At 35.3% G+C, this 13,923-nt stretch overlaps 1 protein-coding gene across 5 annotated transcripts in view; it reads right to left on the bottom strand.

The window, feature by feature from the left end:
- Nucleotides 1-13,923, bottom strand: part of CNKSR2 (connector enhancer of kinase suppressor of Ras 2) — a 277,648-nt gene that overhangs the window by 220,132 nt on the left and 43,593 nt on the right. For all 5 annotated transcript variants that reach the window (XM_030807378.1, XM_030807379.1, XM_030807380.1 and 2 more), the window contains exons 2-3: nucleotides 7,672-7,835; nucleotides 1,540-1,742 (exon numbers count right to left, since the gene is read on the bottom strand). In XM_030807378.1, coding sequence (XP_030663238.1) covers nucleotides 1,540-1,742; nucleotides 7,672-7,835 — 367 coding nt within the window. The remainder of the gene's footprint in view (nucleotides 1-1,539; nucleotides 1,743-7,671; nucleotides 7,836-13,923) is intronic.

Genomic DNA, 13,923 nt, shown 5'->3' with positions numbered 1-13,923 from the left:
ATACAATAAAATCTCAAGGACTACTATAGTGTGGGAAATGTGCGATTTTATAAATAGCCATATTTGTCATCAAGAAGTAAAAACATTCTCTATTCACTCTAACAATTTATCTATCCTTCTAACAAATACTAGGGTAAAAAATATATAAATGAATTTACTAAATGTTAATATCAAGGCTGAGCAAATTTATAATTATGGGGAAAATGAGAGTAAAAGAAGATATAATTATAATCAAGGATGTATTCTTTAAGCCTTCTGATTACTGTAAAGCCTACCAAAACAAATGTATTATATTAATAGTACTTAAGGACTAAGCCATATTTTACTTACTGACCATTCATAACTTTTGGAATGTATATATTTAAAATTCAATTAATTTAAACACTTGATAATGTGGTTTAGACAATTATGAAAATTAAATTTTAATAATGTTATAATGCAAAAGAAACATGTAGTCCATTAATTAATTATCAAAAAGCTAGTAATATATAGTTTAGTGTTTCCTATTTGGATTTAGTATCATCACTTTATATTATGTATAAGTATATATAAAATTAGACAATATAAAATTAAGGAAAATTATCTCAATTTTCACCTTAAAAATACAAAAGCTTTACTTTTAATATAAGGTCTCATGTTTTTAAAATGCCAAAATGTAATACTGGCGTGTGTGTGTGTGTGTGTGTGTGTGTGTGTCTGTGTAGGAACACATGAATATCCTACTGACATTTATTCAAGAAAGAATTCCGGTAATGCATATTATCAGAGTTTCTTATGAAAGACAAAGAGCATTTTTTAAATTTGATTATTAAGCCATTAAACATAGTACATACCCCTTAACAAAAATTCCAAAACTGAAAGTAGAGAACTTGTTTAGTTTTTTAATAAACAGTTGTAATATGTTTTATCATTATAATGTTTAACCACATACAGTATATAATTTAAATTTAACCTTTTCATTTCATATTACAAGACTTTTATACTATTTTATGCGTTCCAAAACAAATGAAAATCACCTAAACTTTAAAAAGTCTAAAAGTGTGTTTATGATATCCAAAATAGTACAATGTAATTAATAACAGAGAATGAATGAAGCGAGGCCAAGGAGACATACAAGGCATGCTATGAAGGTGTCAGTGTCTAATTACCTATTTAAAACTGTTTATAGCATCCCAATGGTCATTTCCTTAAGTACAACCAATTAATAGGAATAAAGAACATCAGGACACAAAGCAGTATTATAATAAACAAAAATTTATAAATTTTATTATGACAGCCAAATAATGATTTTGCTTATAAAGCAGCAAGGTATTTTACAGTTGTCAGACTAATTATTGATTGGCTACTTAGTTGGACATCAAATTTTATAAAAGACTAATATCTATTTAATACCCCTGTATTGTGGTAAATCATCATTAGACATTTATTACTTGGTAGTCCTCTGCCTGTCCAATCCTTTCACAACAAAATGCAAAATAATGTTATATTCAAACTGGTGTCTGAGGAGAAGATACTTATGAAACATGCGGAAGACTTTACCTGTCCAACCAGGCAAGCAGACTCTTGGCTGCTCCAATCAGATCCACAACTGAGGTCAGGAAGTCGTTTGGCAATTTTCGGCTGGTCCTCCCATCATAATGGCCACTCCTTCTCCTTCCTGTTATAAAATTCTGTAGATTTTTGGCAGATGCATTCAACTTGTGAGAAAGGGTTTTTAGATTTTCTGTTTCCAAGCCATAATTCTGAATTATAAAAAAAGAGAGAGAATATACTTAAAGTCAATTCTATTCATTCATGAAAATATTTACTGAATACTTTATTATGCACAGGCAATGGGGTAGCATTAGAGTTACAAATGAATAAGATAGGATTCCTGACCTAGCAGGGCCCACAGTTAAGTGACTATTTGGGAAGATGTCATATAAAGAAATTATAATAAAATGTGTTAAGTACTAATATGAACATGGAAAGATAAGGGCATTGTATCTTAGAACTATGCTACCCAACATAGCAAGATTGTAAGAAATAATAAATTTGTTTTTTAAAACCAAAACCTAAGTTTATTTACTTGTGAAATTAATTATTATCAACAATTATTTTTGAGTAGATATTCTATTAACAATACACATGGTCAGGAATGTAGGTACTAGGAATAATTCTGCTTCCCCAAAGTTAGGAAAATAAATACAACCAACAATAATAAAATGAAAAACTAAGAAATAAATCAGGTAAATAAATCAGATAAAAAATACGTACTCTACATAATGATGCATAAGAAGCTTCTTTTATAATATGGTATCAGGAAAAACTCTGCTTCCTCAGGGGAACTAATACACTTTCTCCTTTTTGTAATACAAATTATGAAACTAAAATTATTTTTGTTTTTGTCCTGGCTGTATTAGCTCACAACTAAATATGAAGCACACCAAAAACAATCATAGTGACTTTTTGGTAAGTGTATTTGTTTTCTTCTTTTCTTCGTTCTCACATTTCAACTAATATTTGTTAATTCATCCTAAATATCTTATCTATTATACCTTATTGCAGAAAGGGGTTATATGAATAAGTGTAATAAGACTTTTTACTATCTTCAAATAGAAAAAGATTGTAGGATCCCTTCAAACTTTGGGGAAAGTTTTCATAAGTTACAATTAAAATGTAAAGCAGCTAATTGCGTGTTGTAAAACATCCCTTAAAAAGGCTGGTTAATATTATCCAAGGATAACCTTGATTAAAACACTTAGCAGCAAGCACATTACTGTTGTGTGTAAAGTTAAAATTATTACCACCTTACTGAAAATGACAAAACCCAAAGAATGTAAGAATTTGCTTGGGCCTGGGAGGCTAAGTTTGACTTACCTTTTCACAGTTGGGGAAACTGAGGTATGGGAAGATTTCTTTTTTTAACAGTTTGCTTAAAAACTCAGTACTTAGACTAGACAGAGTTCAGAATGGAACTACAAGTCACCAGGCCATCTGTGAGCGGATATGTCTACCACATTCCTTAGCATCAATATTCTACTCCTATTCTCAGAAACATGGTAACAATAATTAAGTCAAAGTGGAAGATGAAGGGTGAAAAAGGAAAGTCATACAATGAATTAAACTATGTTATTAAGTCAACAATCACTGGGTACCTACTTTGTATATAACATTTAGGTGTCTTCTTTTCCTATGGCAATTTAAGACAAGAGAAAATTTAGTGGAGACAAAATGAGGGGAGAGGAAGGTTCTGATGCCTAAACATTAAATACCAAGTTATGTATGTTAACACTACAGATTTAATCGTGATAAAAGTCTGCCTGTCTTTTGCTGAGAATTTACATATTTATTAAAAGAACACTTTCTTCTAAAGTTATAAATTTGTTTTCTAAAATAACATAGTATAAATATGTTAAATATTCACTGCTTAATTTGAACTGTAATATTCTTCTCTTATGTTAAAAGATTTGGCTTGGGCAACTAAAACAACATTCTATTCAAATTCTATTGCATCTGAGAATGGAATATTTGTGAAATGTGGGAGAGTTTGTCCAGCCGGTCACTAAAGTATGAAAGAAATCCTCTTATGTTTATAAAAGATGTTCTCTAATGACTAGATAAGAACAATTTATAACTATACAAACTAACTGTAAATGATACTTCTTCTGTAAATGTAACTGTAAATGAAAATACTGAAAAGTAAAGTATTTTCAGAAGTTTTCCCTGTGTTAAAGCATTTTTCTAAAGTAAAAAATGATTGCATTTTTCATTTTTGTGTATAAATGAGTTTAATAAGAAAACATTTGTTTGCCAACAAATTATAGTAATCTCTTACAGAAGTTCAAATTATAACAATTTATTAGAGAGAAGCCTACTCAATCAACTTGGTAACTGATATTTCACTCTGTAGCCATTAGCCTCCATAAAAGATTATTTTAAATTGTTTCTCTCTATATAACACTAGCATCTCAAATGATTTATTAGGAAAGGTAAAATAATATTAATCTTCTTATAAATAAAAATCCAAAGGCAAAGTAAAAATATTCCAGAGTCTTCAAAATTTAAGAAACTAAAATTATTATTTTTCATATGACTCAAGAATTAGGTAATATAATAATCATGCGGACAAAACCTGGAAGGATACTCTCAGAAGTTCTAACTTGGAAACCTCCTAAAAATAGATTATGCAGAATAGAGGTGAAAAATGTGGAGGACAGAGAAATGCAGAGGCAAAAAGAATCTTTAAAAGATATGCAGCAGAGGATGGGGAAGGAAATTCTTAAAACTTGTTCTAGTTAATGAACATAACTACACTGATAATCCAAACACATGTTTTAAAAATTTAGAAGAGTATAATAGATTAGAAGCTCATCTGTATGTAACCAGATTTATGTGCTATACTATTTTAACAAAAGAGATTAATTGATCTCTCAAGTTAACGTTTTAATTTTTAAAAGTTATTTTATTTTATTTTTTTGATACAGGGTCTCGTTCTGTCACCCAAGCTGGAGTGCAGTGGCATTATCACAGCTCACTGCAGCCTGGACTTCCTGGGCTCAAGCGATCCTTCCACCTCAGCCTTCTGAGTACCTGGTACTACAGGTGTATGCCAGCACACCTGGCTAATTTTTAAATTTTTTGTAAAGATGTGGTCTTGCTACATTGCCCAGGCTGGTCTTGAACTCCTAGGCTCAAGTGATCTGCCCTCCTCAGGCTCACAAAGTGCTGGAATTACAGGCATGCCACCATGCCCAGCCTCAGGTTAATTTTTATCATTACAACTCTCAATTACTACCAATACAGATACCTTCTGGCTATTTCTTTCATGTGAGTGGATGGTTTGTTTTGACTTGGTAAGTCACCAGTAAATCACACACCCTTACCTACCATTTAAAGAACTGACGAGTAAATCAAGCACCTTTTGCTTTAGGCCAGGGGTATGGAGGGCACTGCCTCAACTTTTTAAAAATGCAGGTTTATTCACCACAGATTTGCTTTTTACTGGATATGCATAGCAAAACTTGGTATTACTATTAGTATAAAAAGGACTACCTCAAGAAAACAAAAACTTAGACATGAAATGTACTTAGCTGCTGTGTTTGTCATATATGTTACTTATTCGTTCATGTACTTGGCCATTACCATGTGCCAGAACCAGTAATGACTTAGAACTGATTCAACACAGCCATTTAAGTCTTAATGAATTTATGCTAAGTTCATATCAGCCTTCTCTTTCAATGATATGCATGCAAAAGCATTTGAAAGAAATAAAGAAATGTATTTAACATTTTAGAAAAATAATGTCAGCTATATCCTCACTAGTGGCAAATTTTCACTAACCACTTAACTAGAAATAATATTGGCACCACAGATTTTACAATGTCAATGCCATTTTATTCAGAGTTCTTAATTTAAATGCATCGTATAGCAGGTTTTTAGCTTTATAATACACTGCTTTATAAATATGAGTGAGTCCTAAAAGGCTTGCTTTAATGAATTTTTTTGGAAAACAAATTATTTTAAGATGAATGAACCAAGCAATTATGTTGCAAAGAAACAAATCCCAGCAATTGCAAACATCAAATCTTTCATGCAAAATGCCTGAAATTATAAGTACATGAAAAATGAAATGAAAACTGTTCTTATCCTGTCACAAATGATTTATTTACAGTTCTTAATAAAAAGTGTATTGTCAGAACACAAATTAAGGACCATACATTAAGCTATATATATTTTTTATTTACATTTTTACTCTTTCAGTTAATATTCTTTGCTCTCTATTGAAGCATACTAAATTATAGCTTAATAGCTTGAAATATTATTACACCTCCAAATCATGAACAGCTTACTTCTTTCTAGAATAACACGATGCAAACAATATATCTGATGCTTAATAAATATATGTTGCATGAATAAACAAGTGACTAAATAAACCTTTCATTCTCATCAGCTGCCATAAACATTTATTCACATAAGGAATAACTTCAAGACAAGGTAGATGAAAATACAGTATAGCTTAAAGAAACAAAAGGAATCTACTAATTTTTCTGTCTTCCTTATATGAGGAACAGAAACTTCAAAGTCAAAGGCTGTGTAGGTAAGAGAAAAATTATGCTTCTCTGAAGAAAGACGGAGAGTTTAATTCAGTAAGATAACATTAATTTAACATCTTTTTTGAGCTAAGCACTGGGCAGAAAGCTGAATACAAAATATGAACTAAACAAAGGTGTCTTCCTTTGAGGAGCCCAACATGAATTAAAGGATAAAAGAACCTAAACAAAGAATTGTAATACAAGCTGTTAAGTTACCTTTTTTCCCATCACCTCCCATTCTGCACAAGCTAAATGAAAATTCTCAATTTTCTCTGAATATTCCATATTCTTTCACAATGATATTTCTTCCGCCTAGATAACTTTTCTCCAACTTTTTGTCTGGCAAACATCTAATCATCCTGTAAGACCAAATGCATATTTTACCTACACTTCCTGAATCCCTCAGAAGTGTTCATTTCCTTCTACACTCCCCTGGAATTTTCTTTAAATCTATGTTGTCTTCTAATGGCTATTGTCTTTCTTAATGGACTGTATATATTTCAGGAGTACAGACTGTGTCTTTTTCATCTTTGCATTCCCCGTGATAGCACTGTTTGAGCATGAATATGTAATTGTTGAAAAAGAAATGAATACAGTAGACATAAGGAAAATGCAGAAAGGCCAGTAAAGATCAGAGAGACAAGACTTAGCAGGCTAAAGGGAAATTCAAAGAGCAGTTGGGGACAGAGGGGAAGGAGGTAAAGATACAGTCCCAATAGCACAACTTCCTGGACTAGTCAACTCAGCTTGTTGATAAGGAATCTCACCTCCTGATTTCATAATGGTATGTAGAAGAAAATTAGAATTCACTACCCAGAAATTTGCTTTATATTCCCCAGAAAGCATCTGTTGCATAAACTGAAATACATCTGTACTTCTGACTTGTTGATGTATATCCACTACATTAGGAAGGGGTAAGAAGGAAGTTTAACATTTGACCTCTTTGGGGACTGCAACTAAGGAATTGTTGAATAAACAGAAAAAAAAATTGGTGTTTATTTTCCGTGTTAACTTCCAGAAGAGCTCAATCACATAATGAAGTATCCAAATGACATGACTTAAACCTGGTGCTTAAACCCAGAACTGTACAGGGATTAAAGCTCAGCATCTGAAAGGATTCACCACAGCTACATGGTTCAAACTTAGAAGTGGTCTAGACATCTATTTCTGATGCCATGCTTTTAAGTAGGTTTAGGTCAGCAGAGCCTTGTTCATGGGTCAAACTTCAAATGTCTAGACTGTATGTATGTTAACACTGTCAATCAATATTCCTTCCTTTCTCAACTGGCAGTGTGAGAGCCTAGCACATGAGTGGTTCATCTATGAAGAGCCCTGCTTATGAGACATACAATCTGGACTTAAGGTTCTGATATACCCAAGTCTTACTGTTATAAAAGATGTTACAAACAGGGAACTGTTATTTGGCACTAATATAACAAATTTAAGGAAGGAAGAAAATATCAGGTCCAGTTGGTTGAGGATCAGGGTTTTTTTCTTCTATTTGCATTTCAATTATCAAAAGAAGACAAGAAAAAAGGGAAAAGCAACAAAAGAAGAAAAAGAGAAGTTTCCCTCTTCACCAGTTTTATGTCCTTACCAATGCACACAGAAGGTCAACTGCTTCCAAGATCAGTTCCTGATGGCCAATGCGGCTGACCCCCAGATCTTCTAGCTCCTGATGTGTAATGCGCAGCAGCTGGTCCCCACTGATCTTCTCCCTCTCGAAGTTCTTAATATACTGCTGCAGACAGTCATCAAGACCTACAAAATAAAAGTATGAAAGACCAGAATGAAAACATGGTCAAACCAAATAAATGTGAAGGGTGGGTTAGAAGCAAGCATTAGTGCTACCATGCCACAAATTAAGTCCATTTTAACTCTGAACTAGCCAAATCCTTCACCCTTTATTAACCTACCTATGGGCTACAGTGAAAAAGAAAATCACTTCATCATACACATAGTTGTTAGGTACCTAGTTGAATTTTCCTCAGCACGTACTGGAAATCTTTACCTTTCTTCTGTGCAGTTCTCCTTGCTGACTATTTCATAAAGTATGCCAACAGGCAGGTTCCCCTATTTTCAAATTTATCTGCATCACATTCTTACTTTCTTACTTAAACCCCACTTCATAGGAAGAGGTATCCTTCCTATTTAAAGCTAATCTATCTTTCCATACTCTGTAGTCCCATATTCTGCCACCTTAACACGACTTCAATAACTAAAAAATTAAATTCTCTCTTTGTTTCAACTATTGCCTATTGACTCATTCTATGTTCAAATCTCTGCCGTCTTAAAACAAAACACAAAATCCTTTCTTTGATTTCGTTGATCATGTGTGCTCCCCACTAGTCTGTTTCCCTCTTTGGATTCAAGCCCTTACTCTTATTTCCTCACCTGTGATGCACTCCTTAATCCATTATCATTTGGATTTTACTCAAATCTAAAAGTAGAAATCAGGATTACCCAGGGCAATTCATAAGTGATTGGCTAGGCTATAGATTGAGTCAGTTTCAATCACCTGTGAAGTGGCCTGATACAAATGATGAACTGGACTAATAAAACTAACGCTCTAGAAATTTAAGTAAAGAATACCAAGAAAATAAGGCAATTAGCTGAAACTAAGAGGTCCTCATTATGTCAAGGAGGGAGACCAGAGGCTATAAGGGGCTACATTCCAGCTGAAGTTATGGAGGAGCAGAAATTATAAGAGAATAGAAAAAACAGAGATGAAATTAGAAAAGATGTGCAAAAGGAAGTCAAGTTTCCAAACAGAGAGATTATGTAGCCATTGAGAAAGAAAATGAGTCAGTCCTAAAAGCAGTGTGATTCCTGACAGGGTCTAGTATAAGGCCACAGATGTCTTTACTACAGTCTCAAACTTCCTTAAAGTAACTAGAATTACTTTGTAGCCTCCCTATACAATCTTCTTTTTCTTTCATTCTCCATTAGTATGTGTATACTGATGAGGGCTGAAATGTTCTCACTGGATATAGCAACGTGAAAGTCACTAGTGACATTCCTGAGAGTTGTTTTCACAGTGATGGTAATAAGCCAGCACCAAATGAGTTGAGGAGTCTTCAAAGCAGTCAGGCTACATAAGAGAAGAGAAAAATAAGAGGATATCTAGAGAATATGGGATTGAGAGAGAGAGTTTGTTTTTCTTTCTTAAAGATGTTAGAGACTTGAAGATATTTAAATGTGGATAAGAACTGTATATCTCCATTGAAAAAGGAGGGAAGGAGGAGAAGATGGGTATAGATGCAGGTAGATTTATAGCCTGTGAGTAGGATGAGGGACTCCCTGCCTAATAACTAAGACAACATTATGGATCTGTGTGAGAGTTCACTGAGATATTTGTAAATAAAATAAACATGTAAATTGATACTACTACAAACATGTGCTGAATACCTAAATGGATTTGGTACTAATTACAGTGTCACAAAGCTAAACAGGATTTATATTTTAAAAGGAAGACTCTAAAGTCAGGAACAAGGGGAAAAATGAAGGAATTATTTGTCAGACACTGCTGTGAACGCTGGAGATAAAAGGGTAAATAAGACACAGACCTCAAGGGATGCAGTACTTGCATTAGGTATTATTTGTAACCTAGAGATGACTTAAAAGTATACAAGAGGATTTCATAGGTTATATCCAAATACCATACTATTTTATATAAGGGACATGAGCATTTGCAGAGTTTGGTATCAATGGGGGTTCCTGGAACCAATCTCCCTCAACTGTATAGGGTGAAAGGTATAGTGGTCCATACAACTTGAAGGTTGGCCAGACAAAGGGGCATCTAAGAATGAAAACAAAAACAGATCAGAGAGGACAAGGTAATAACAAGGAAGGCATGGCAGACAAGTGTTAAATGCAGCACAGCATTCTAGTAAGATAAGGACTAAAGCACTCTGAGAATTAAGAGATTATCAATGATTTTAGCCAGAACAGTATTAGAATAATGCGAAGAGAAGCCAGACAGACTACGGGATTGAGCAATGACTGGGAAATGAGAAAGTGAAGGCCTTGCATGTAGAATATTCCTTTAGAAGATTATAGGATAATGGTGAGGATGGGAAGTAAACAGAGAGATGCCAAGTCATGTCAAAGAGACTGCTGTTATACCAATTTCAGAAGTGAAGAAACTAAAGCTCAGTGAGATTAGGTAATTCTCTAAGTGTACACAGTAAGTAAGTGGCAGGCAAACCAATAATTAAAACCTGGTCCCAGAGGATCCAAAATCTAACCTAATTTGACTATATCAGACCATCTCAAGACTGAAAAAACACATCTCAACAATAAAGTGGATTCATACCCTTGCAAAAATAAATGGGTAAATGGAGATAGAAACATACAGTTATTAAAATGAAAAAGAAGAATAACATACAACAGTGGCTAATGAAATCACACTCTTCTAGACCTATCAGAAAAAAAATTAAAACTACCAAGGACTAAAGTCCATGCTAGCATACTCTTGATGAATTCAATACTGTGTAAAGTACCCAGATGGCATTCAATCTGAAGTTGCATTTGAATGAATGAAAGGGGAAACATTGCAAATAGTTTTTAGATACCACTGAAACCAATATAATACATGTTGACCTGAGAAACCCCTGTTCTTTATGTTCTTCAAAGGCATCCTTAACAGTCATCCTCCTACAAGCAAGTAGTCGCTCTATAACAAGTAGTATATGATTTGTTTTCACAAGGATTCTCAAGAAAACCAAATAAAATTTTAAAAGGAAGGATAATTTTCTTCTGGGACTGTTCTCATTTACTCTGTCCTAACTTATTTTGAAAAAGGCTACACTTTGAATAGTTTTATATCAATTCTATATAGAAGAATTGATGCTGAATAATAGTAATACCTTCTATTATTTATGAACTGTATATCATTATCTTGATTTTACAGATAAGAAAATTTAAATTTAGGGACCATGCCTGGGATCCCACAGCTTATAAATGGTAAGGCAAGGTCTAAACCCAAGTCCATTTGACTCTAAATCCATGCTCTTAAAGATTATGCAGAATTAGGAGTGAGGGAGGAACGGAAAGCATGGTTTCCAAACCTCTAGACTGTTTGTACCATACCAAAAGTCATTATACCAAAAATGTTTTTCTATTTTCCATTAAAACTTTAAGGTCTTTGTTTAATATATATTTATTTAAATTATGCTTTGCATCAAAAGGCATTTAAGTATATTGTTTACACATACACAATTCAGAAGGGCAATACAAATTGAAAGTAGATGAGGAAAATATGGTTAGTCATAAAGTGGGAGCCAGAATAATGAAAATATAAAAAATTCACACAAATGAAAAACACCAATAGTTTAAAACATTCATTAGATAACAGCAAGCCAGTTTCTCGGAGAAGCCCATCCAGTCTTTTATTAAATTGATACATAATAACTGTATATACTTATGAGATACATGTGGTATTCTGATACATTATACAAAGTATAATGATAAAAACAGAGTAATTGGAATATCCATCACCTCAAACATGCCCATCCATTTTTGACACTAAAGTCAGCAAAAAGGATTTCTTGTGGGAAGAAATCCTTGTGTAATGTAATAAACAACACCTTCAATAAACTCTTTCGATAAACACAACTATAAGTTCCCACTGGACTGTTTCTTACAGCAAGGCTGAAAATACATTTAAAAAATATTACATTGTATTGCAGACCAAATAATAACTGGTTATCATGAAGATAGAAACATGTTTATCTTTGCTGACTTTAGGGACATTACAATCTGTCAACAGGGTTTATAATTCCAGGGAGAAAATAAGTACATAAGTGAAAATAGGCCCCCACAGTAGGAAAGAGCATCGGGGCAGGGATGTGCGCGGGGAGAAGTCCAGGAAGAGATTGACAGCCGAGGCCAAGATTAAGCCACGGTGAAGGTTAGGAAATTTCCTGAAGGCACAGGAAAGAAGGTCCAGGGTGACTGAGGGAAACCCATGCAGTAGCTGCTGATCCTGCTGGCCCTATAGCTGGGCACCATGGGATTAGGCAGGGCTGAGCTCCTAAGGGCCTAGCAGCAGGGCCTGCAGGTACCCTGGGGAAATTCGATAAGCATCCACTTATGCAGTGAGCCTTCAGGGAGACCAATATGAGCAGTGCTATGGATACACTCTCCCCAGCAGGGTCCTTTGTGAGGCTAGAATTTAAGCTCCAGTACACAAGTTTCTGCAAGAAGAATCTGGAGTGCAAAGTCAAGTCCAGTGGAAAGAAGCAGAAATGCCTGGCCTACATCAAATTTGAGGATAAAGTTTTGGGCCAGATGGTCCATTGCCCCATACAGATGCAGGATTGACAGGAGCCTGAAAAGCACCAGGAGATCCAGTGCAGTAGAGTGGAGCAGGGCAGCCATGACCCTCACAGCTACTACTTCCCTGGACAATTTGCCTTCTTTTCAAGGCCCTGCTCCCCAGCACAGAACCCTGGACTGAATTTTATCGTGCTCCCCAGACAGTTGCACATGGTAACCAGTGGAATACCCTGCCCTTCTAGTGATGATCCCACTATATCCCCAGCTAATAAAACTACTCTCCAAAAAACAAAGAAAAAAATAAATATAAAATAAAAAAAGAGATTACCATAGAATTCAGCAATTCCACTTCAGGCTATATACCCAAACAAAATGAAAGCAGATATTTGAAGAGATAGTTGTACACCTATGTTCATAAAAGCATTATTCACAATAGGCGAGAGGTGGAAGCAACCCAAGTGTTCACTGATGTATAAGTAGATAAAGAAAATGTTGGAGGAGGTGGAGCAAGATGGTAGAACAGAAGGCTCCACCAATTGCCTTCCCTAGCCCCCAGCAAGGACACCAATTTAATAATTATCTACACAAAAAAGCACCCTCATAGGAACCAAAAATCAGGTGAGCACTCACAGTACCCGGTTTTAACTTTGCATCACTGAAAAAGGCACTGAAAACCTAAAAAAAAAAAAAAAAAAAGTCTTAAATCAGTGATGCCACACCTTCCTTAAGCCCAGGAAGTGGTAGCGTGGTGACTAGAGTGTTTCTTTGTGCTGGAGGGAGAGCACAGCAATTTGTGAGGCATTGAACTTACTGCTGTCCTGATAGAGCAGAAAGGAAAACAAGACCAAACTCAGCTGATGCCCACCCACAGAGGGAGCATTTAAACCAGCCCTAGCCAGAGGGGAATCGTCCATCCTGGCAGTTTGAACCTGAGTTCCCACAAACCTTGCCACCATGGGCTAAAGTGCTATGAGGATTTAAATAAATAAACTTGAAACACAGTCTAGGCCACAAGGACTGCAAATCCTAGGAGAGTCCTAATGCTGAACAGGGCCCAGAGACAGTGGATAGGGGTGACACACAACATACTAAAACACCAGCCAGGGTGGTCAAGAGAGTGGTATTATCCCTTCCCTAACCCCAGGCTTTACAGCTCATGGCTCCAAAAGAGACTCCTTCCTTCCGCTTGAGGAGAAAACAGGGAAAACTTTATCTTGCATCTTGGATACTAGCTTAGCCACAGCAGGATAGGGCACTGGTCAGAGTCATGAGGGCCCCTTTCCAGGCCCAAGCTCCTGGATGACATTCCTAGACATACCCTGGTCCAGAAGGGAATGACCCCATCCTGGCACCATTCATCACCAGCTAACTGAAGAGCCCTTGGGCCCTGAATAAGCAGCAATGATACCCAAGTACTAAATCAAGGGCCCTGTGTGAGACTGTGAGACTTGTTGGCTTCAGGTGAGACCCAGCACATCTGGAGCTGTGGTTGACCACGGGGCACAATTCCTTCTGCTTCAAAAAAGCAGAGGGAAAAAGAAAGGGGACTTTGTCTTGTACCTTAGGTACC

Source organism: Nomascus leucogenys, chromosome X (assembly GCF_006542625.1).
Source record: "Nomascus leucogenys isolate Asia chromosome X, Asia_NLE_v1, whole genome shotgun sequence".
NCBI lineage: Eukaryota > Metazoa > Chordata > Mammalia > Primates > Hylobatidae > Nomascus > Nomascus leucogenys.
Note: the sequence above shows the minus strand (reverse complement) of the source record. Positions and strands in the feature narration are given on the sequence as shown.